Source organism: Chiloscyllium plagiosum, unplaced genomic scaffold (assembly GCF_037043375.1).
Source record: "Chiloscyllium plagiosum isolate Xiang-an unplaced genomic scaffold, Cpla_swu_hap1 HiC_scaffold_37, whole genome shotgun sequence".
Classification (NCBI taxonomy): Eukaryota; Metazoa; Chordata; class Chondrichthyes; order Orectolobiformes; family Hemiscylliidae; genus Chiloscyllium; species Chiloscyllium plagiosum.
The window spans coordinates 15,135,177-15,159,628 of record NW_028270175.1 but is presented as its reverse complement, the minus strand read 5'-3'; the positions used below and the strand labels follow the sequence as shown (position 1 = coordinate 15,159,628).

Below are 24,452 nucleotides of genomic sequence, written 5' to 3'. Positions count from 1 at the left end.
AAATTATTCTCAATAAAATGACCGAGAAAGTGAAATTAACTCCTTGGTTCACTGACAGGGATTGGAGGTACTGGTGGACGGGTGGAGATGCTGTCTTCTGCTGGCAGAAAAAGGAGATAAGCCATTAAGCTCAGCTAATCATAGCTGAGATAGTGGTCGGAGTCAGTGCTGTGCCCCAGATCAAATGCAATCCATAGCAGGGCTGGAAGAAGGTTAATGGTCTTCTATGCTTTGCAAGAGTAAATGCTACAATCATCTCTCTACTACCTCACACTCCATAGGGCAGCACTCATGACCTCTACTACCACACACAGCTCTCAGAGCTCATGGAGTACAACTCTCATTATTGTATGCATCATGTTCACATGACAGCTCTCACCCACCCCAGCCTCCCAAAAGTACAAGCCATTCCTGCCCTCTCAATGGGGTCCATCTCACCTGTTTGCGCATCACTTGCAATTAGTTTTCCATCCAATTACATCAACTTAATCTTTCCCTTTGTCACACTGCTGAAGGAAGTGGCCCACTTCTGGACTGATATCTCCACAGTACCCTGACTAATATACCTGTAATTCCTGGGCCAGTTGTACTTGACCTACAAAACTGATTATGGCCTAATCCTCAGATTGAAAGGGATATAGATTCCCAGACTCTGGTACGACAAGGCACTTAATTGACTGTGGCCAACCCCTGGATTAGATTCAGATTAACCCCTGGGCTAGGCGCAGTTCTCCCTGACCCAACAACAAAAAAAAACAGTTCTCTTTGACTTTCAGACATGGCCATTTGTTTCAAAAACATGCAGTGTCTTTGCTACAAAGGCTGTTGGCACAAATAAAGGTGTAACATTGACAAAGCATGGTACAGTAAAACAATATGTCCAACCTCTTGACTGTTCAGTGCTTCCAAACATGACAAGCTGATTGCATCTTCCTCTGTGCTAAAAAGTGATACAATCCACAGAGGTTGACAGCCTATAACTTAGCATTGAAAATCCTTTGCAACAAAACGCCATACAAGCCAGAGTGTGACAGCGTCCAAGTAACTACCAAGTGAGCGAGGGATAAGAAATGAAAAGGCATAGCTTGCATTCTATGTAGATGTATGTATGCCCTTATGCACAATGGAACTTGGTGGAAGCCTGCAAATCATTAATGTTCCTAATTTCCTAAGCAAAGTCCTGAAGGATTGAAATAGTGTGCGAATTGGTCTGAAAGCAGGCATGATGATATAGTGAGCCTTGTGGTTTGCTGATGCCAACTTGTGTGGCCGAAAGGTGGAGGAAGTGGTGTAAATGGAGTATACAGAGATACTGTGATGAAGACGGAACTGGATGAAGGCTAGGAGAAGCAAACAGAGAGCCACTATCACCAGGTAACTGCTGACTTACAAATTAGGAATTGGCACTGTCCTGTTTCCCAGAGAGAGAGAACAGGAAGCTGCATAGAAGTGAGGTAAATTGGGTTATTAACAAAATTCTAATCCATGGAAATAAGGTGGTCACTGCTTAGTAATGAAATTCTGAACTTGCTGTTTAAATCTTAAGTGAAAAGTCAGAATGTTTTCCTGACATCCAGATTCTCATTTTGGCCACAATTTTTCTGATTTTCTTGTGAGTGGCCACACTGCTTAAGGGAATGGAAAATTGTAAGGGATTCCCTTATATATTACAAGCTTTTGAGGGTTCATTTCCTTCTCTTGTTGAGATCAGATTAAGTACGCCACAGCTCTCTGGAATTGACTTCAATTTCCTGTGTTGCCACTATTCCATAGGGTATGAGGTTTGATGGGGATCCTTCTGCTACCTTTTTGGTGAAGCAATCCTTGAAGATTCCTTCAAATACCTCACACTAGTGCTCTCAGCTCATGCTTAGACATCACTGCACTTCCACCTAATTGTTCCAAAATCAAGAATACCTGGTTCTAATGGCCTTATCCTCCTTAACCTGGCTTTGGACAGGGCTGCTTACCTTCAGTCTACTTTCTGGCCAACTGCTTTTCAATGTGATGATTACTATAGACTTCTTCCTGTAACATCAAGCCAGGCAAATCTACCAGCCTCTGTTCCCTCATGACCTCGGTCTCCAAAAACAGCACAAGCTCATACTGTTGGCATCACTCTACTTCGCAAACTAACTATCCAGCCAACTTGGAAAACTGACCAACATTGGGCTAGTAATTCAGAATCCAGACAAATATTCTGAGGACATGGGTCATCCCACTGCGGAGGATGATGAAAATTATTGTCAATATCTGGTATTAAAAACTGGCTTAATGGCAACATGTAAGCAGTTCAATTGTCATATCCTAAATTAATCTCGTCCCATTTGCCATCACCTAGCCCATATCCCTCTAAACCCTTCCTATTCATGTACCCATCCAGATGCCTTTTAAATGTTATAATTATTCTAACTTCCAGCAGCTTATTCCATTCACACACCACCCTGTGCGTGATAAAGTTGCCCCTTAGGTCACTTTTATATCTTTTCCCTCTCACCCTAAACCTATGCCCTGGAGTTCTGGACACCCTAACCCAGGGAAAAAACCTTGTCTATTTACCCTATCCATGCCCCTCATGATTTTATCAACCTTTTATAAGGTCACCCCTCAGCCTCCGACTCTCCAGGGAAAACAGCCCCAGCCTATTCAGTTTCTCCCTGTAGCTCAAACCCTCCAATCCTGACAACATCCTTGTTAATCTTTTCTGAACCCTTTCAAGTTTCACAACATCCTTCTTATAGGAGGGAGATCAGAATTGCACACAATATTCGCAAAGTGGCATAACCAATGTCGTGTACAGCTGCAGCATGACCTCCAAACTCCTATTCTCAATTTCTTTCATCTCAGGAACGAAAGGGCAAGTTTCAGCATTACTGTTTACAATCTTGATACCGGTAATACTTTTATTGGTTTCAGGAGATTTAAAGTCTTCAGATTGTGAACATTACAACAGCTGTGATCTTTAAATGTAAATATTGGCCAACTCCTTTTCAGGAATACATTTTGAGACTTCCCTCTGATCCTTACTAATTACCATTTAGTCAGGTAGACTCAAGCACAGACCACATTATCCCTTCCATTTACCCTAAATTTCACGATAAACTCTGCAATTATAACCCTCTCACAATTCAAAAGATACAGTCCAAAAAGAATAATCTGAACATCACTATTTTAACAATGAAGCATGAGTTTGCCATTAAATGTACTCAATAAACTTTACAGTCTACTGTAAGTCTGACTTTGAAAGAAACATCTAGCATTTACTGTATGCTTAGCACATCCCAATGGATTAAGATTTGAAGTAAAAAGAAGAATGTTGGTCAGGAACATTCAAGAAAAACTCCTTGTTAGTCTTCAGATTGTGCCATGGGATCTTTTTTGCCCACCTGAGCTGACAAATGAGGCCTTGATTTAATGATGTACCTGAAGATGACACTGTCAATAACACTGTCCTTCATCAGTACTGTACTGAAGGGTAAGCCTAGATTATGTTTTCATGTCCTCAATGGGGCTAGAAGTCATGTCCTAAAAATTCACAGTTAGCTAAGAAGCTAGAAATTGAAAGGCAACAATATTTAGTTTGAATACTTTAAGTATTCAAATTAAGTGGGTGTCAACAGAAAGAATTGATTCTTGCTTTTTAAAGCAATAAAAGGCAGCAGGTAATGGAAAATAATTTCTCTGGGGGCTCCTTGATATTGTAATTTTGGTGGAATATTGCTTGAAATGCTGGAGAAATAGTATAGAGAGCTGTTTCCTGGGTGTTCTGCTGATCATCTATTCAGCTACACGGAAATTTAGGTGAACAAGAATAACAGCAAGTCTCATGTCCATACATTTCGTAGCATAAATAACATCATAATTATTGATCAGGAATGACTCTCTTCCACTATTAGGGGGAGTCCGTAGGTGGCTGTATAGACCAATGCGGCTTCCACAGGTTCTGTTACACTTGGGGCAGAAGGTGGTCACAGGAATGGGTGGGTGTGGTAGCACTCTCCTTTCACGGTTTTCACCTGGCTTCTGCTTTCTCCTGACAGCAAGTCTCAAAGTGCTCAACACCTTCCCCAGATGCTCCTCCTTAATTTTGGACAGTTGTGCACAAGTGATTCCCAGGTGTCTGTGGGATTGTTGCACTTCACCAGTGAGACCTTGAAGATATCACTGAAGTACTTCCTCTGTCCATCGGGGGTTCGCCTGCTATTTCAAAGCTGGGAGTCGAGCACCTGCTTGGAGACTCTTGTGTCAGTCATGAGGACGATGTGCCCAACCCATCGTAGCTGATCACTGGTAATTAGCGTCTCAATGCCAGGGCTGTCGGCCTGTTCAAGGTTGCTAGTGTTGGTGTGTCTTTCTTTCCAGCGGGTTTGCAGGATCTTATGCGGGCAGCGTTAGTGGTACTACTCCGGCACCTTGAGGTGTCTGCTGTAGACAGTCCATGTCTCAGAGACACATGGGAGGGATGGAACCACCACAGCTCTGTACACCATAATCTTGGTGTCGGATCTGACGTTTTTGTTTTCAAACGCCCTTTTCCTCAGGCGACTGAAGACTGCTCTAGCACATTGGAGGTAGTGGTGGATCTTGTCATCAATAGCTGCTTTGGCCGACAGGATACCCTCAAAGCTTTGGAAGTGGTCAATGTTGTCTAAGGCCTCCCCGTGGACTTTGATGATCAGGGGTTTGCTCCACAATGCCAGGCAAGTCTGGAACTCTCACATTGGCTGGGGAAACTCTTTAGGTCTTAGTTTAGAAGATTCAAATAATATTGAAGTGTTTGAACATTAATTTTGTTAAGCTAACCAAAACTGTGACTTTTTTGTCACTGAAGTTGACTATCTCAACAGCCCTTTGACTCTTTTTAGTGAGTACTAAAGTGAGGTGCCCAGGGTCAAGTTTGCATCTATCACTTTCAGTATTAGTCATAATAGTAGTACCAGTGATAGGAATGGACAATGGAGAACAGATTATGCCTCTATCTTCCAATCTATATCTTTGAGATTTTTTTTAGGGTGATGCAATGCCTCAAAAGGAAATTGTGAGATATCTGGTACTGTCTTAATATAATGAATCTCATAGCTTCTTGCCTACATCAAACCATGAGTGCGTGATATGCAGACATTGCTTCTGAAATTACATATTGACATCAATCTTTCCTGTGTATTTTATATAGAAATAAGTGAGGAGAAAGTGAGGTCTGCAGATGCTGGAGATCAAAGTTGAAACTTTATTGCTGGAACAGCACAGCAGGTCAGGCAGCATCCAGGGAACAGGAGATTCGACGTTTCGGGCACAGGCCCTTCTTCAGGAATGAGCAGAGAGTGTTCAGCAGGAGAAGATAAAAGGTAGGGAGGAGGGACTTGGAGGAGGGGAGTTGGAAATGTGATAGGTGGAAAGAGGTCAAGGTGAGGGTGATAGGTCGGAGTAGGGTGGAGGCGGGGAGGCCCCCTGTAAAAACGCCATCCCATTCTCCCAATTCCTTCGTCTCCGCCGCATCTGCTCCCAGGAGGACCAGTTCAAAATACGTACAACACAGATGGCCTCCTTCTTCAAGGACCGCAATTTCCCCCCCGACGTGGTCGACGGTGCCCTCCACCGCATCTCCTCCACTTCCCGCTCCTCCGCCCTTGAGCCCCGCCCCTCCAACCGCCACCAGGACAGAACCCCACTGGTCCTCACCTACCACCCCACCAATCTCCATGTACAGCGCATCATCCGCCGTCACTTCCGCCACCTCCAAACAGACCCCAGCACCAAGGATATATTTCCCTCCCCTCCCCTATCAGCTTTCCGTAGAGACCACTCCCTCCGCGACTCCCTTGTCAGATCCACACCCCCCACCGACCCAACCACCACTCCCGGCACCTTCCCTTGCAACCGCAGGAGGTGCAACACTTGCGCCCACACCTCCCCCCTCACTTCTCTCCAAGGCCCCAAGGGAAACTTCCATATCCGCCACAGATTCACCTGCACCTCCACCCACATCATCTACTGCATCCGCTGCAGCCGGTGTGGCCTCCTCTATATTGGGGAGACAGGCCGCCTACTTGCGGAGCGATTCAGGGAGCACCTCTGGGCCACCCGGACGAACCAACCCAACCAACCTGTGGCACAGCATTTCAACTCCCCCTCCCACTCCACCGAGGATATGCAGGTCATTGGACTCATCCACCGCCAAACCACAACAACCCGACGGTCGGAGGAGGAGCGTCTTATCTTCCGACTGGGAACCCTCCAACCGCAGGGGATGAACTTGGACTTCACCAGTTTCTTCATCCCCCCTCCCCCCACCTTGTCTCAGCCGGATCCTTCCAGCCCGGCACCGCCTTCCTGACCTGCAGTCTTCTTCTTGACCTCTCCGCCTCCACCCTACTCCGACCTATCACCCTCACCTTGACCTCTTTCCACCTATCACATTTCCAACTCCCCTCCTCCAAGTCCCTCCTCCCTACCTTTTATCTTCTCCTGCTGAACACTCTCTGCTCATTCCTGAAGAAGGGCCTGTGCCCGAAACGTCGAATCTCCTGTTCCCTGGATGCTGCCTGACCTGCTGTGCTGTTCCAGCAATAAAGTTTCAATATAGAAATAAGTAACTTGCATTCACGTAGCTTGTTTCACATCTCCAGAATGTCTCAACATGTATTCTGTACACCAAATTGCAGCCAATTTGACACACAGCAAGATGCATGAACAGCAAGTGAAAGGATGATCAAAACTATTCAGAAACTTTGGATGCATTTGGTGTTGAGTTAAATTTATATCATGGAGGCAGGAAACAGAAACCACATTTGTTATCAAGTTCAAAATATTCCTTTAGAAAGAAATTGACTAAAGTTAAGATTTTCACCCAAGTATGCCCTGAATGTTCCATGTCTGATTTAGGGTGGCAGGCAGCAGGTTGTCAATGATGATGAAATTCAGAAGCCTTTCAGTTTTAGACCAGCATTCAATTGCAGTATAGGGTTAAGTTTTGGGACAGCACTTCAACAAGGTACCCTCACAGCCATTGTTTAAAATAACCAAGTAAAAACAAATTGAAGAAAAATTCTGTTCACCACTTTGGTGGAGGTAGTGAGTGCATGTATATGAAGGGAAACTCCTCAACAAGCTGCTCTTTAGCCTGCATCAGTGAAGGTTTGGTGATCAGACACCAAAATCTTCTCCCACTACTCTACATCTGTTCCTTGCTTCAAGTTGGTTTGAGTGGAGTATCGAGGAAAAAATTCAGCTCATACTGTCTGTGGCAGCATAAATCTATCATGCCATACCGTAAATATGGTATTCTTTGATGAATTTGCAGAGTATCCCATTCTATTGATCATGGCAATAAATGACTCAATATAATCATCATGCCCTGTTAGCGAGTGTATATGCTATGTCACTTAGGTTTGCCTCATTCAGTGTGTCTGTAGGTGCTTTTATGATTATCTGGGAGCAAGACAGATGCGTGTGTGTGTGTGTGTGTGTGTGTGTGTGTGTGTGAGAGAGAGAGAAAGAGAGAGAGAGAGAGAGAGAGAGAGAGAGAGAGAGAGAGAGAGAGAGAGAGAAAGAGAAAGAAAAAAGAGAGAGAGAGATGAAGAATCTTTTAGATTTTTGAATCTTATTAGGAGGCTGAGCCATAAAGACTACAAAAGTTACAGATTGAATTGTACTGATTCAGTTAATTATTCATCTCAGTCAAGGTTGCAATTTAGAGTCTACAAACAATCTTGGTGTTAAGGACTAGGAAAGGGAAATCAAATTAGTCATTCTTCATTATTTTACCATTGACTCTTGGTACAGTCCTTGCAGACATCCACATAAAATGATTGCACACAGTCACCCACTAATCCCTGTCCGCTCTATCCCAAACTGTTAAGTAGAATGACTACTTAGGTGAAGTATTAGTGAGTATCCAGTATCTTTGGCTCTTGCTGAAGATGATCACAATGTGTTTTGAAAAAAATGGTAAAATCCATAGCAGGGAAAAAGTCAGAAAAAAAATTGATACTATGTCTCAGTTTTGATGCTTACATCTCTCAATCAAAATTAAAATTGCTTATTCTTCCTGAGATCCATCATAGCATTTTTACACAAATAACACATAGTAATTAACTATGAAAAAATTCCAAAAAGTAAATTATTACTTCTGCTTACAAATGATTATAATACAGGAAAATGAATATTTAATTATCAGACAGGTCCGCCATTGTTGAACTTATTTTGATAAGTATTTCATCACCAAACAAAGCGAACCAAAAGGAGAATGTGTAACCACACTCACCATCACAGAATCATTCATATCTCTCATCTGAAAGACGTCCATGCACACCTCGGTTCGGTTCGGTGGTAAGTTTGGCACAGCCTCATTGCTGCCAGAGAGGTTGGTTTGTGGGATATCGAAGTATGTACTGTCTGGTTCTCTGGGGAAAAAAATTCCACTGTTTACGAAATGAAATTGACATCAAGCTCAGATTTGCCAACTTTATTCATTCTCATTTGATAGATAGCAGCTGAAGAATCATTTAATTGATTTAGGATTGAAGACATTTTAAAAATATTTAATGCATTTTGCATTAAATACTGTGAAATGAAAACCTTCATAGAAACAGTGTAAGAATGAAACACATTGAAGGTCAAAAATACCATGAGTAATCCTGATCTGGTAAGTCAAGTCCTTTGACGCTGATAGTCTAATTTTGTGCTTTTTTAAAATCATCAAAATCATCTTCAATAACTATTAGGTAATAATATTCTGCAGAAAAAAAAATTGAGAACTGCATTAGAGCCTAGGAGTCAGTTTTAAACAAGAACTTTTTTAACCTACCTAATGCCATCTGGGATGGGAAAGACAGTAGTAGCAGGGAATATTTACCTTACAAAATACACCTTATTAACAACCTACTAAGCCCCATTAGCATTTGTCATATCCGATTCTATCCTCATTTTACCACATGCCATTCCTGGAACAATTCACCACTCACCAAATATCCACTGAAAGAACAGCATTCCTTGCATCCACATCATTTTTAAAAAGCTGCTGTTCAATTCAACAAGTGGTGGCAATCTGGTGTTACCCTTTAATGGCAACAAAATGGCACAACAGCTACATATCCACACTGCTCATGGCACATAGCAGGGCTAACATTCGCTCACATATACGACTCTAATTCTAGATGCTATTTAACTCGCAGGCTAAATAGTTTACCTGTCCTTAGCTACATCACATCTAAACTCCCTCTCAAAGTCTCAGATACTCCATCTCTAATGTCCACTGCTCACCCAAATTTGTCATTGTCCAGGAGGGGATCATCATATACAGGCAAGCAATCAGACAATTCCAAACATAAACAAACAGTTATTGACAGCAACCAAACATGAACACAAATGATACAAATAGAGGCTGCAGTTTGCCCTATAATGCAAACCAAATGCCTGCTTCATGAATAATAAGTACTTCACAGTTCATTATAGTCTTCTGAACCCAACTCACATCTACTGAAACTGGGTGTCAATCTGATCCTATCTGGCTTATTGCACCCCATGCTGTTAAACTCTGTCATGAACAAAGAAAGCTTCCTTTAGCTCAATCTCTATTCTGCACTGTGGCACTTGATTGGCCAGGATCTGCTGGAGGTGTATGTCAGTATGCTTCTGGCAGGTACCATGAGTGAATCCATGAGGAAAAGCATCAATCACCCTCATCTACAAGCAGAAGGGGGAGAGGGAGGAACTCAGAAATTGGAGACCAATCTCACTATTGAATGCGGATTACAAAATTTTGTCAAAGGTTAATCGCCAACCGGGTCAGGTCTGCTCTGGGGTCAGTGATTCACCCTGACCAAACCTGTGCTGTACCGGGCAGGAAGATCGCCGAGAGTCTCTCACTTCTCAGGGATATAATCGCCTACATGCAGGACAGAGGGTTGGACACTTGCCTCATCAGTCTGGACCAGGAGAAAGCCTTTGACAGGATATCACACACGTATATGAGAGATGTTCTCTCCAAAATGGGCTTTGGGGAGGGAATCTGCAATTGGATCAGACTGCTCTACACCAACATTGTCAGTGCAGTCTCAATCAATGGGTGGGAATCAGATAACTTCCCAGTCAGATCTGGAGTCAAGCAGGGCTGCCCTCTCTCTCCCGCCTTGTTTGTGTGCTGCATAGAGCCATTTTCCGAGTCCATTAGGAATAATGCGAGCCTGAAAGGGGTGACTATTCCTGGCAGCGGTAGCCTACAAGTTAAGGCCTCCCTGTACATGGATGACGTCGCTGTTTTCTGCTCGGATCCGCTGTCCATGCACAGACTCATGTGCATATGTGACCAGTTCGAAACCGAGGCAAGAGCGAGGCCATGCTCTTCGGGAACTGGGCCGACCAATCCTCGATCCCCTACACCATCAGGACCGACCGCCTGAAGGTGTTGGGTATTTGGTTCGGAGGTGGAGGGGGGGGGGGGGGTGGGGAGAGAAACTGGGGCATGTGCCAAGTCTTGGGAGAACCATATCAGCAAAGTGAGGCAGATGGAAGCTTCGGTCACTCTCCATCGCGGGAAAAAACCTGGTCATCAGGTGTGAGGCACTGTCATTGCTGTTATACGTGGCAAAGGTCTGGCCTATTCCCAGAACCTGTGCCAATGCAGTCACCCAGGCCATCTTCCATTTTATATGGAGATCAAAGATGGACTGGGTCCGAAGGGACTCAATGTATATAGATCTGGGCAACGGGGGAAAAATACACCCGATGCCACCCTCACCCTGATAGCCACCTTTGTGTGTGGCTGCAGCAAGCTGTGCGTGGATCCCCAGTACGCAAACACCAAGTGTCACTGAGGTTCGACCTGTCCCCGATGTTGCGAAGGATGGGCCTGGCCTCACTGCCACGGAATGCTCCAAGTAGTTGGACCGTTCCGTATCACCTCTCCTTCGTGGAAAAATTTATGAAGAAAAACACCTTTGACCACAAGTCCATCAGGAAATGGTCAGCACGTAGTGTCCTTGAGACCCTTCGGGAAAAAGAGAGGGCGGATCCTATCGAGCGGTTCCCTGAGCAGACTTTCAAAGTCATTTGGCAGAATGCTCATCGCCAGAACTTGCCAACAAGCACCAAGACATGGCTTGGCTGGTGGTGAGAAGGGCTCAGCCTGTGAGATCCTTTATGCACACCCGGACTCTCAGCCGCACCGCATGCTGCCCTCAAAGCGGCTGCAGGGGGGACGAGACTGTCACACACCTCCTTCTGGAATGTGCCTATGCAGAAGAAGTCTGGAGAGGAATGCAGTGGTGTTTGTCGAGGTTCGTCCCGAGCAGTGCCGTGATGCGGGACTCCGTGCTCTAGGGTCTGTTCCCCGGACGCACACCGAGACAAACATCAACTGTGCCTGGAGTATCATCAACTCGGTGAAAGATGCTCTTTGGGCGGATCGAAACCTGTTGATCTTCCAGCTGAAGGAGTTGACCCCGACTGAGTGTTGCAGACTGGCACATTCCAAGGTCCAGGACTACGTGTTGAGGGACACGCTGAAGCTTGGGGCAGCTGCCGTCAAGGCGCAGTGGGGAAAGACCACCGTGTAACATCTGCCTGCCTAAGAAGAACAGGGGGCCCACCCAGTCATTTGGGCTCTGCTGACGCCTCAGCAGAAGAGCTGGATAGTAAAATGTACAGACTTGTATACAGGAAAAATAAATTTCGATATCTGTATCGAAAGCAATATAATGTGTGCATAAAAATGGCATGACCAATTGTATAGAGATCCAAATAATTTCATAAATAAAGTATATTTTTGAAATAAAAAAAAACTTTGTCCTTCTGAGATGACAGACCCCACTCCCCTCAGTATGGATCAGTCTGCCTTATCGCCTATTTGAATTGTGCAGAGCGCAGCAAGCCAAAGCGGGGTAGCACACTGTGTTTGGACTACAATAGAGGGGACTCCAACTCAGATTGTTTAAACTGCAGATTCACTGCTTCAGCAGCCCTATTGTCTGAATCATCATGGCCCCAGTCAACGCATGTGCACCAACTTATATCAAAAACGGGGTGCCTCCTGTGTTCTGATCCTGTTTGTAGACTTTTATTTGTACATTTCCTGGTCTGTCGTGTTTATTCTGGATATCAAGAATTCAAGGACATTCGAAGAACAGGATGATTCCTCTTTCTTAAAGCAAAGTACACTACAAAATTACTGCAAATATTTTATCCATACAATGCTTGCAATCACAATTTGTGGGCTTATCTCGAGATCAGACTAAAAGAGGTGATCAGCAAGTTCCATCTCAACTTCCAACCGTTGATCAGACAATCTCCTCTGACTGCACTCTGAGGCAATCTATCTTATAAACACTTTCCTTACACACAAGTATAGGAAGGTGTTCAACCCTTGATATTATCCAGACTCCAGTAACTGATCAGTTTGGTCATTGGCAAGCATCATAAATGTATGTGATCACCAGACCTGGTTTGATTTTTTGCTCATTAAGACTTGCTTGTTTCTGTCAGAAATAGGCTTATCCCTTGATTGTAATGAACTTTGATCTCAGTTATTGCTTACTCAGCTATTGTTACTTTTATGTCATCCAACACAGCACAATTCTATGATCAGATTCTACGTTTAGCTGATAAGTAGTCCACATTATTAGATCTGATTCACTGGGTATCTTTCAAAGGACTCCAGCCTTTTAGAGTTACAATTTAGCCCATTACTGTTGAATTAGAAACTAATCCAAACACACATTTATTCAGATACAGAAACTTTAAAACCAGTGACCTTTCTAATCATTAGGTGATAAACCTGATGGATTGACTTTTTCCATCAAGGGTAATTACATATTTTTTTCTTCTCATTTCATTTTGACTACTCTCGCAAAGGTCAATTTCTACACTCCCCATCCCAGAACCATAATCAATTATAAAACTTGTCACCACATTCATTACAGTCTGTGGTCATATTAATGAGATATGATGGAGTGGTGTTCCCTCCAACACTCACTACCCTTACTACCCTTGGAATTTACACAAGTGATGAAATACTTTTGACCAGAAATTTCCTCCTTTTAGGTTAATTCTGATAACTCCTGCATCACTGCAATGACAATGTTTGATTTCCACGTGTTAGTGGTATGGTGCAATCCACGTTTGACTTGCATTTGATGCCTAAGCATGTTCATTCTGCATGCATTGTAAAGAATTGAAGAAATAATTGCTAATGAAATGTAGCTGATTTCCAATGGCAGGCTTGTTTTTGGACCTGCAATGTCCTAGCAGCCAGTAGATGTGGATCCAACATTTTGGCCTGCCACAGCGACACTGACTCCATCCTCCCTTGACGTTGTTCAAACTATTTTCCTGTGGCACTTTGCATCTTGAGAATGAAAAGTAATGGTGAGGAATTCAACTTGCTGTGACACCGTCAGCACCAGGCTCTGCCTTGTAAATAGATAACCCCACCCCATATTCCCTTTTAATCCACTCTACCCTGAAAGCACATTTGCACCCATGGCCCCAATGTACAGACACACTATATTGAACTTTGCCTCCAAATGTCCTCCATGCACACCCCCATTGTCTCCTAGAGGCCACAGTGGTGGCCACTGTGAATAACTCCTGCCATCATCTACCATGTCCTCTGATGCTGTTCTTCGTGCTCCCTCACACCTCGAGTTCACTCACATCACTATCATTGATCCACCACCACAAATCCCTCTGTTTCTTTCCCTCCCCCAACCTGGATGCCACTAGCTCTTTTGGCAGTGTTTCCCCAACTGTCTATACAGGCCCCCATTTCAGCTTCCTTAATGATCAATGAATGGACAACCAAGAATAAATAGGAGTCTTGGAGCGGCATGGTGGCTCAGTAGTTAGCATTGCTGCCTCACAGCACCAGGGACCTGGGTTCGATTCCCACCTACCTGTGTGGAGTTTGCACATTCTCCCTGTGTCTGCGTGGGTTTCCTCTGGGTGCTCCGGTTTCCTCCCACAATCCAAAAATGTGCAGAGCAGGTGAATTGGCCCATGCTAAACTGCCCACAGTGTTAGGTGTGTTAATCAGGGGTAAATATAGGGTAGGGGAATGGGTTTGGATGGGTTACTCTTCGGAGGGGCGGTTTGGATTTGTTGGGCCGAAGGCCCTGTTTCCACACTGTAGAGAATCTGAATCTGATCTGATCTGATTGAACGTAATAATGATGAGCAGAACTAGACAATTCAGCCCTCTGTGCCTGCTCTGCCATTAAACATGATCATGTGGATGTGGTTTACATGGACTTCAGTAAGGCTTTTGACAAGGTCTCCTATGGAAGGCTGGTCCAAAAGTTAACAGCCCATGGAATCCAGAGCAAGTTGGCAATCTGGATCCAAAACTGGCTTTCAAATAGGGCAAAGGATGATGGTGGAGGGTTGCTGTGTGATTGAAAGCCTGTGACCAGCCAGTGGTTACCAAAGGGATTGGCTCTAGGACCTTTGCTTTTTGTTATGTACTTCATGACTTGAATGTGAATGTAGAAAGTCTAATTATTAAGTATGTAGCTGATACTAGTTGCACTGGGGAAGATGCAGAGGCGATTTACCAGGATATTGCCTGGGATTAAAAAAAGGTGTCAGTTATGAGAAGAAACTGGATAGGTTGGGTTTGTTTTCTTTGGGAACAGAGGAGGCTGGGGGCGGAATCTTATTGATGCACTATATTAGAGAGGCATTGATAGGATAGATCATGAGAATCTTTTTCCCCATGGCAGACTTGCCTAAGATCAGCCGAATAGGTTTAATGTGAGGATTAAGTGGCCTAGAGGAGATCTGAGGAAGTATCTTTTCACCCAGAGGGTAGGAGAAATATGGAATAGGTTTAATGTGAGGATTAAGTGGCCTAGAGGAGATCTGAGGAAGTATCTTTTCACCCAGAGGGTAGGAGAAATATGGAATGCATTGCCCCAGAGGGTAGTGGAGGCAGATACTCTTGCATCATTTAGAAAGCATCTGGGTAAGCATTTAAAATGCCAGGACACAGTAGGCAATGGACCAAGTGTTGGTAAATGGGATTAGTGTAGTTTGGCGTTTGTTGATCAGCATAGACATGGTGGGCTGAAGGGCCTGTCCTATGCTGTATGACACTCTGACCCTACCTATGACTCTATGACTGTATTCACCCAGAGACCTTAACCAATTTGATGAATGGCCTTTAGACAGAGTCCTGACCACTGTCTTTGCAGCTCCCCAACTGATGGTATGTCATTAGGAGATAGTGAGACTGCAGATGCTGGAAAGTCAGATTGGATAAAGAGTTGAGCTGAAAAAGCATAGCAGGTCAAGCAGCATCAGAGAAGAGGGGCAGTCAACATTAATCAGTCCTGATGAGAGGTTCTGTCCAGAAACTTCGATTCCCCTCCTCCTCTCATACTGCTTGACTTCCTGTGCTTTTAGCAGCTCAACTTTTCATCCACTCTGATGGTATGTCATTTCCCTGAGTGCAGATACTGACCCTACAGAACAAACTGTTGCTATCATGGACTGCAGTCACACAGATTACCCTGACTGTGAGCAATTCTAACCAACAAATGATTGTGGCCAAGCCCCTGTTGTGTCCCTGACTGAAGTACCAAAAACACCCCCCCACCCCATCCCCCCATGACTGGACTGAGGACTGGCCCCAACCTATTTCTTTTATGGCCATTCAATTGAATAAATTTATAATTTGTTTGATACAGACAGCTGGCACATGCTGCAGGCGTTAGATTGATGACGACTCAGTATACCACACAACTAGATTTCCAACCGGGTAACAGGTCCCTTCTGGCAAGCATTAGAAGCAGTCCAATCAGTGTAAAAGAGCACATTAGTGTGGCAGCACTAATAGCTTTTGACTCTGGCTGAAGGGCCAAGGCACTAACAGGCATGGCATGCTGAGAGAACACCGAAGGAGACAAGCTGCTAAGATGGAGATTGGTTGAAACGGTGAGCTGCGTGCCTGTCTCTGCATGCAAAGCGTCCCTGCTTTTTAATGCTGGTTGCCAGTGTGCCCTGCAAAGGAGGCCTGTTCTTCCGAAGCAGCCTATAACTGGATCAGGAAAGTGTAATGATGTTTGGGAGTGGTTGGCAAATGTCAAATGCCAATGTCTGTGGGCAGGGGGTGTGTGCAGCTGGTAGCCATGGATCATATCCTAAGATGCTGTTTGGTGCTGAGCAGCAGGAAGGGTTCTTGCATCCTTAGCGAGCTGAAATCACCAGCTCCTCACTCACCTCTATTTTGGGAATCTTCAACTTTAGCTTGTTTGACATGTTTGGGAAAATGGGAAGCTGAGTATTAGTGAGTTGCATTCTAATAAGGCATTTAGCAAGTTTATAATCCCCCTTAATTGGCATCTTGCTGCTGACTAGTGCGAAATTTGCCTGGTTGCTCAGAAAGAGCAGAAATGATGCAGCAAGATGCTCATGATGTTGAGATACTCCTTCCCAGATTTCTTGTCCAATTTTGTCACATATCTCTCCATAGCCCATGTTGCTTTAGCCACTGTAGGATTCCACCCATTATAATATTCAAATGGCCAACCCACTTCCTTAGAGTAAGCCAGCTGCCCAACTTACATGTGCCCCACTTCACCTGACAAAGGAGTAGCGTTCTAAAAGCTTGTGATTTCAAATAAACCTGTTGGACTGCAACCTGATGTCATGCGACTTCTGATGTTGTCCACACCAGTCCAATACTGGCACCACCTCCACATTATGGCTTCCATTAAAACGTGAAGCAGAGATGCAATGTCAGGATTCCGAACTGAACTTTAATCCTCCCAACTGGACCGAAACTTGCCTGATTTGTGGGGTTAGACACCACACTCCCCATTTACAGAAAGAAACAGAGTTGCAGACTTACAAACTGCTCCAGAGATGTTCAAATGTAGGGCCTTCATCTGCTGGTGAAGATTGGGACATCTTGGCTATGGGATGGTCCAATGATGGGTGAAGTATTCTGTGATCAAAGTAAACAGTTATAAACAAACAGTTACATCATGAATGATGGACATATTTTTGATTATTTTGACATGTGTTATTAAATGAAATGATTATTATAATCCAATTTGTGTGCCTGTTCAGCACATCAGCTTCAAGATTCTCTTTCCAAACCCTTCCACTATCTCTTCAACTTTATCCAAGCGATATTCTCCAGCCATATGTTGGAATCATTTATGACAATCGAGAAGAACTAGCTAATCAAATAGACAAGTTTACATTTGGGGATATAATTAATTACAAGAAATTAGATATATATTTTTACTAATTCATGTTATTAAAGATCTTTGGTATCAATGCAACAGGAAAATATTGATACTTCAACCTTTTCTCAAAGGTGTCCTTCTTTTGAATATAAGATTGGTCCAGTTTACTGTGGAAATCTCTTAAACAAGTGAAGATATCATTTTCCAGACTCAAAGACTCATTAATATCCATATGATTTATTAAAAACAACATTCAGTGCACATAATTAATATGAACCCAATTAATGTTAGACCTTGCCTGATGTCTGATCATGGTTCTGTCAAAAAACAGAGTGCGCACATTGGTGATAGTTTGCATGCATATACAGAGGTGAGATGAAAGTTTCCTAAGTTATGAATTATTTGAGGACTGATCTTAGTAATAATTGCTTTGTCTCCTGCACACTGCACTTTGTGCTACACTTAATATTGCAGTTGGCTCTCAGACATTATTCAGTTGTTTTAATGCTGTGTCCTTTCATTTGCTAAAACTTGTAGATTGATCTAAAAAAGCTCCAATTGATAAAATCATCTTGATGCTCCCATTTATAAAAGTGAATGCATGGCACTAAACTTAGCCTCACAGGATAGCGAATGCCACAGTCTTTGCTGAGTAAGCTGATCTCAACTGGATTGATATTGACATAAAAGTAGGCCAACTCGTCCATTGAGCCTTCTCTGCCATTCAATAAGATCATGGCTGATCTTTTTGTGGACTCAACTCCACTTACCCGCCAGCTCAACATAACCCTTAATTCCCTTACTATTCGAAAATCTATCTTTGTCTTAAAAGCATTCAACAAAGTAGCCTCAACTACTTACCTGGGCAGGGAATTCCACAGACTCACAACCTTTTGGTGAAGAAGTTCCACCTCAACCCAGTCCTAAAGCTATTTCATAAAGCTAAGGATCCCTTATGCCTTAGCCTTATTAATTACTTTCTCAACATGTCTGCCACGTTCAGCAATTTCTGTACATATAATTCTTTTGCTACTATGCCACCTTTACAATAGTTTCTTTTTTTGGCTCCTCTTCACTCTTTCTAACATAACATATAACTTGTTGCTGCAGCAACTTTCATGAGACATGCCTGCCCTTTCCACAAGTCGATGTTTCTTTGAAGTCCATCCCTATCCTTCTCACAATTCACATTATGTCCTAGTTTTCAGTCATCTGCAAATGTTGCAGTTGCATCTGTAAACTCAGACCAAATTAATTGATATAGATTAAGAAAATCAGGAGGTCCAACTGAACCTTGATGAAGCCCAATAGATACATTTCTCAAGTTTACAAAATAAACATTTACCACAGCACTCCAATCCTGTCACTTGCCCAATTTTGCAATTTGCTGTCATTTTCCCTTTCATTTTATGGGCCTCAATTTTGCTGGAAATTCTGTTATTTGTCACTTTATCAAACACCTTTAATGATATAGCTTATCGGACATCGCGTACTGGACAGAGCAGAAATGTCCACCAATTAAATATTGGGAAGACCGACACAATTGTAGTTGGTCCTGCTCCAAATTCTACTCCCAGCTGTATTTGAGATTAAATCAGTCTGTCTATATTTATAAGGTAAAAACAATGACTGCTGATGCTGGAAACCAGATTCTGGATTAGTGGTGCTGGAAGAGCACAGATGTTCAGGCAGCATCCAAGGAGCTTCGGAATCGACGTTTCGGGCAAAAGCCCTTCATCAGCTTTATTCCTGATGAAGGACTTTTGCCCGAAACGTCGATTCCGAAGCTCCTTGGATGCTGCCTGAACTGCTGTGCTCTCCCAGCACCACTAATCCTGTCTATATTTATGACACTACTGATCCAAAGACTAGCCACATATTCTCATTACAACCACATATTCTCATCATCATTAAACCTGTCTATTGTAACCTACATAACATTGTTCAAATTTGCCCCTCTCTCAGTTTATCTGTTGCTCAAAACCTCATTCATGCTTTCCTTAACTTTAGACTTGGAGAAAGTGAGGACTGCAGATGCTGGAGATCAAGTCAAAAATTGTGGTGCTGGAAAAGCATAGCCGGTCAGGCAGCATCCGAGGAGCAGGAGAGTCAATGTTTTGAGCACGAGTTCTTCCTGGTGAAGAGCTCATGCTTGAACCGTCGATTCTCCTGCCCCTCAGATGCTGCCTGGCCGGTTCAACTTTAAACTTGATTATTTCAATACACCCAGTCTCCTTTATTCTATAATAAAAATAACATCGCCCAAAACTCTGCTGCCCACATCATAACTCACAGCAAATCTTGTTCCCCCATCACCCATGCTTGATGACCTACATTAGCTCCTGGTCATGCAACAAGGGGATTTTAACATATATCCCACATTTTCAAGACAGTCCATGGCCTTTGCCCTTCATACCTGAGAAAGGTCCTTCAACCCTATAGTCGTCCAAGAGATCTGTGATCTTCTTAATCCAGTCTCTTCTACAATTATAATTGTTTCATTAGTGATAGCCAAGTCTTCAGTCCCCCAGACTCTGCAATTCCCTTCCTGCACCTTGTTGCCTCTCTGCCTCACTTTCCTCCTTTCAGATACTTCTTAAAATTTACCTTGTTACAGAATCATAGAGTTGTATAGCTATTGATCTAGAATTTGGTCACCTGACCTAGTGTCTCATGTGGCTTGGTGTCACACCTTGTTTTTAATACTCCTTTAAACACTTTAGAATGTTTCATTAAATAAATAAATAAATAAATATATATAATAAACATATTTTGGTGTTGCTTTGGAAGTCCATGTATATGATGTCATGGGGAGGACAGTGCAGGGGAGAGTGAGGGGGAGAAGGACAGAGGGAGAGGGAGAGAGACAGAGGGAGAGGAAGAGAGAGAAAATTCACAACTAATCTTGGAGGAACTGTTGGGAGAAGTTCACAGCACAGAGTCAGATAAGTTAATTGTTGTTTTAAGTCTGTCCAAGAGAAAGGCTGCAGTAGTGAGTATAGTGGATTCTTTCTTGATTATGTGTTTTTGGAGAGAAGTCTCTTGATTAAAGTTAAAATATAAGCCATAGCTATTAATTTAACCTTGGGCAGTGTTTGTAGAGGAATAAGATGGTGTTATTTTCTGGGTCTTTAGATTGTGAAGGAGCAAAAATGGCCTTTGCAGTGATATGTACTTCTTGTCAGATGTGGGAGTTTAATGAGAGTTTAAGGGTTACTGCAGATTATATCTGCCATAAATGCTGTTGGATGCGAATCTCATCAGATCGAGTGGATCAGTTGGAGAGACAGATAGAAGCGATGAGGAATTTGGAACAGCAACAGTATGTGATGGATGGCAGTAAAAGGAAGGAGGGAAAGTCTCAGATACAGTCACATAGATGGGTTAACTCCAGGAAGGGTAAGAGAGGTCGGCACGTAGGGCAGGAGTCTTTCATGGATATACCTATTTCAAACAGGTATGCTGTTTTGGAAAATGTAAAGGGTGATGAATTCTCAGGGGAACGTAGCACGAACAGCCAAGATTCTGGCATTGAGACTGGCTCTAATGCAACGAGGGATACATCAGCTTCCAAGAGATCAATTATGTTAGGGGATTCTGTAGTCAGAAGTACAGACAGACGTTTTTGTGGCCAGTAGAGAAAAAGCAGAATGGTGTGTTGTTTACCTGGTACTAGGATCAAGGAGGTCTCAGAGAGGGTGCAGAATGTTCTCACGGGGGAGAGGAGCCAGCAGGAGGTCATTGTCCACATTGGAACCAACGACATTGGAAAGGAAAAGGTTGAGACTCTGAAGGGAGATTACAGAAAGTTAGGCAGAAATTTAAAAAGGAGGTCCTCAAGGGTAATAATATCTGGATTACTCCCAGTGCTACGAGCTAGTGAGGGCAGGAATAGGAGGATAGAGCAGATGAATGCATGGCTGAGGAGCTGGTGTATGGGAGAAGGATTCACATTTTTGGATCATTGGAATCTCTTTTTGGGGTAGAAGTGACCTGTACAAGAAGGACGGATTGCACCTAAATTGGAAGGGGACTAATATACTGGCAGGGAAATTTGCTGGAACTGCTTGGGAGGATTTAAACTACTAAGGTGGCGGGGTGGGACCCAGGGAGATAGTGAGGAAAGAGATCGATCTGAGACGGGTACAGCTGAGAACAGAAGTGAGTCAAACAGTCAGGGCAGGCAGGGACAAGATAGGGCTAATAAATTAAACTGCATTTATTTCAATGCAAGGTGCCTAACAGGGAAGGCAGATGAACTCAGGGCATGGTTAGGAACATGGGACTGGGATATCATAGCAATTACGGAAACATGGCTCAGGGATGGGCAGGACTGGCAGCTTAATGTACCAGAATGTAAATGCTACAGGAAGGATATAAAAAGGGAGGCAAGAGGTGGGGGAGTGGCATTTTTGATAAGGGATAGCATTACAGCTGTGCTGAGGGAGGATATTCCCAGAAATACATCCAGGGAAATTATTTGGGTGGAACTGAGAAATAAGAAAGGGATGATCAACTTATTGGGATTGTATTATAGACCCCCCAATAGTCAGAGGGAAATTGAGAAACAAACTTGTAAGGAGAGTTCAGCTATCTGTAAGAATGATAGGGTAGTTATGGTAAGGGATTTTAACTTTCCAAACATCGACTGGGACTGCCATAGTGTTAAAGGTTTAGATGGAGAGGAATTTCTTAAGTGTGTACAAGACAATTTTCTGATTCAGTATGTGGATGTACCTACTAGAGAAGTTGCAAAACTTGACCTATTCTTGGGAAATAAGGCAGGACAGGTGACTGAGGTGTCAGTGGGGGAGCATTTGGGGCCAGCAACCATAATTCTAAAATTAGTAAATTTTAAAATAGTGATGGAAAAGGATAGACCAGATCTAAAAGTCAAAGTCCTAAATTAGAGAAAGGCCAATTTTGATGGTGTTAGGCAAGAACTTTCGAAAGCTGATTGAAGGCAGATGTTCGCAGGTAAAGGGATGGCTGGAAAATGGGAAGCCTTCAGAAATGAGATAACAAGAATCCAGTGAAAGTATATTCCTGTCAAGGTGAAAGGGAAGGCAGGTAGGCAAAGGGAATGCTGAATGACTAAAGAAATTGAGGGTTTGGTTAAGAAAAAGAAGGAAGCATATGTCAGGTATAGACAGGATAGATCGAGTGAATCCTTAGAAGAGTATAAAGAAAGTAGGAGTATACTTAAGAGGGAAATCAGGAGGCCAAAATGGGGACGTGAGATAGCTTTGGCAAACAGAATTAAGGAGAATCCAAAGGGGTTTTACAAATATATTAAGGACAAAAAGATAACGAGGGAGAGAATAGGGCCCTCAAAGATCAGCAAGGCAGCCTTTGTGTGGAGCCACAGAAAATGGGGGAGATACTAAATGAATATTTTGCATCAGTATTTACTGTGGAAAAGGACATGGAAGATATAGAATGTAGGGAAATAGATGGTATCATCTTGAAAAATGTCCATATTACAGTAGAGGAAGTGCTAGATGTCTTGAAACGCATAAAGGTGGATAAATCCCCAAGACCTGATCAGCTGTACCAGAGAACTCTGTGGGAAGCTAGAGAAGTGATTGCTGGGCCTCTTGCTGAGATATTTGTATCATCAATAGTCACAGGTGAGGTGCCGGAAGACTGGAGGTTGGCAAATGTGGTGCCACTGTTTAAGAAGGGCGGTAAAGACAAGCCAGGGAACTATAGACTGGTGAGCCTGACTTCAGTGGCAGGCAAGTTGTTGGAGGGAATCCTGAGGGACTGGATGTACATGTATTTGGAAAGGCAAGGACTGATTCAGGATAGTCAGCATGGCTTTGTGCGTGGGAAATCATGTCTCACAAACTTGATTGAGTTTTTTGAAGTCGTAACAAAAGAGGATTGATGAGGGCAGAGCAGAAGATGTGATCTATATGGACTTCAGTAAGGCGTTAGACTAGGTTCCCCATGGGAGACTGATTAGCAAGGTTAGATCTCATGGAATACAGGGAGAACTAGCCATTTGGATACAGAACTGGCTCAAAGGTAGAAGACAGAGGGTGGTGGTAGAGGGTTGTTTTTCAGACTGGAGGCCTGTGACCAGTGGAGTGCCACAAGGATCGGTGCTGGGCTCTCTACTTTTTGTCATTTACATAAATGATTTGGATGCGAGCATAAGAGGTAAAGTTAGTAAGTTTGCAGATAACACCAAAATTGGAGGTGTAGTGGACAGCGAAGAGGGTTACCTCAGATTACAACAGGATCTGGACCAGATGGGCCAATGGGCCAAGAAGTGGCAGATGGAGTTTAATTCAGATAAATGCGAGATGCTGCATTTTGGGAAAGCAAATCTTAGCAGGATTTATATACTTAATGGTAAGGTCCCAGGAAGTGTTGCTGAACAAAGAGACCTTGGAGTGCAGGTTCATAGCTCCTTGAAAGTGGAGTCGCAGGTAGATAGGATAGTGAAGGTGGTGTTTGGTATGCTTTCCTTTATTGGTCAGAGTATTGAGTACAGGAGTTGGGAAGTCATGTTGCGGCTGTACAGGACATTGGTTAGGCCACTGTTGGAATATTGCGTGCAATTCTGGTTTCCTTCCTATCGGAAAGATGTTGTGAAACTTGAAAGGGTTCAGAAAAGATTTACAAGGATATTGCCAAGGTTGGAGGATCTGAACTACAGGGAGAGGCTAAACAGGCTGAGGCTGTTTTCCCTGGAGCGTCGGAGGCTGAGGGGTGACCTTATAGAGGTTTACAAAATTATGAGAGGCATGGATAGGATAAATAGACAAAGTCTTTTCCCTGGGGTCGGGAAGTCCAGAACTGGAGGGCATAGATTTAGGGTGAGAGGGGAAAGGTATAAAAGAGACCAAAGGGGCAACTTTTTCACGCAGAGGGTGGTACGTGTATAGAATGAGCTGCCAGAGGATGTGGTGGAGTTTGGTACAATTGCAACATTTAAGAGGCATTTGGATGGGTATATGAATAGGAAGGGTTTGGAGGGATATGGGCTGGGTGCTGGCAGGTGGGACTAGATTGGGTTGGGATATCTGGTCGGCATGGATAGGTTGGACCGAAGGGTCTGTTTCCATGCTGTACATCTCTATGACTCTATATCATTACATTACCTTTCTGAACCCGGTGTTACTTCATAAAAAATAACTCAATCATGCTGGTTAAACATTGTCTGCCTTTACTAAATTATTGCAAGCTTTCCATAATTTATCTACATTGATTCAAGGGATTGTCAATGTAGTCCTGAATGACTTAAAGTCCCTCTCA

At 43.4% G+C, this 24,452-nt stretch overlaps 1 protein-coding gene across 4 annotated transcripts in view; it reads right to left on the bottom strand.

The window, feature by feature from the left end:
* The window catches only part of tp73 (tumor protein p73), a 241,559-nt gene that overhangs the window by 126,109 nt on the left and 90,998 nt on the right, over positions 1-24,452 (bottom strand). For all 4 annotated transcript variants that reach the window (XM_043676040.2, XM_087980374.1, XM_087980375.1 and 1 more), the window contains 2 exons: positions 16,844-16,939; positions 8,264-8,402 (listed from right to left, as the gene is read on the bottom strand). In XM_043676040.2, the coding sequence (XP_043531975.1) occupies positions 8,264-8,402; positions 16,844-16,902 (198 nt within the window). In that variant the 5' untranslated portion in view covers positions 16,903-16,939. The remainder of the gene's footprint in view (positions 1-8,263; positions 8,403-16,843; positions 16,940-24,452) is intronic.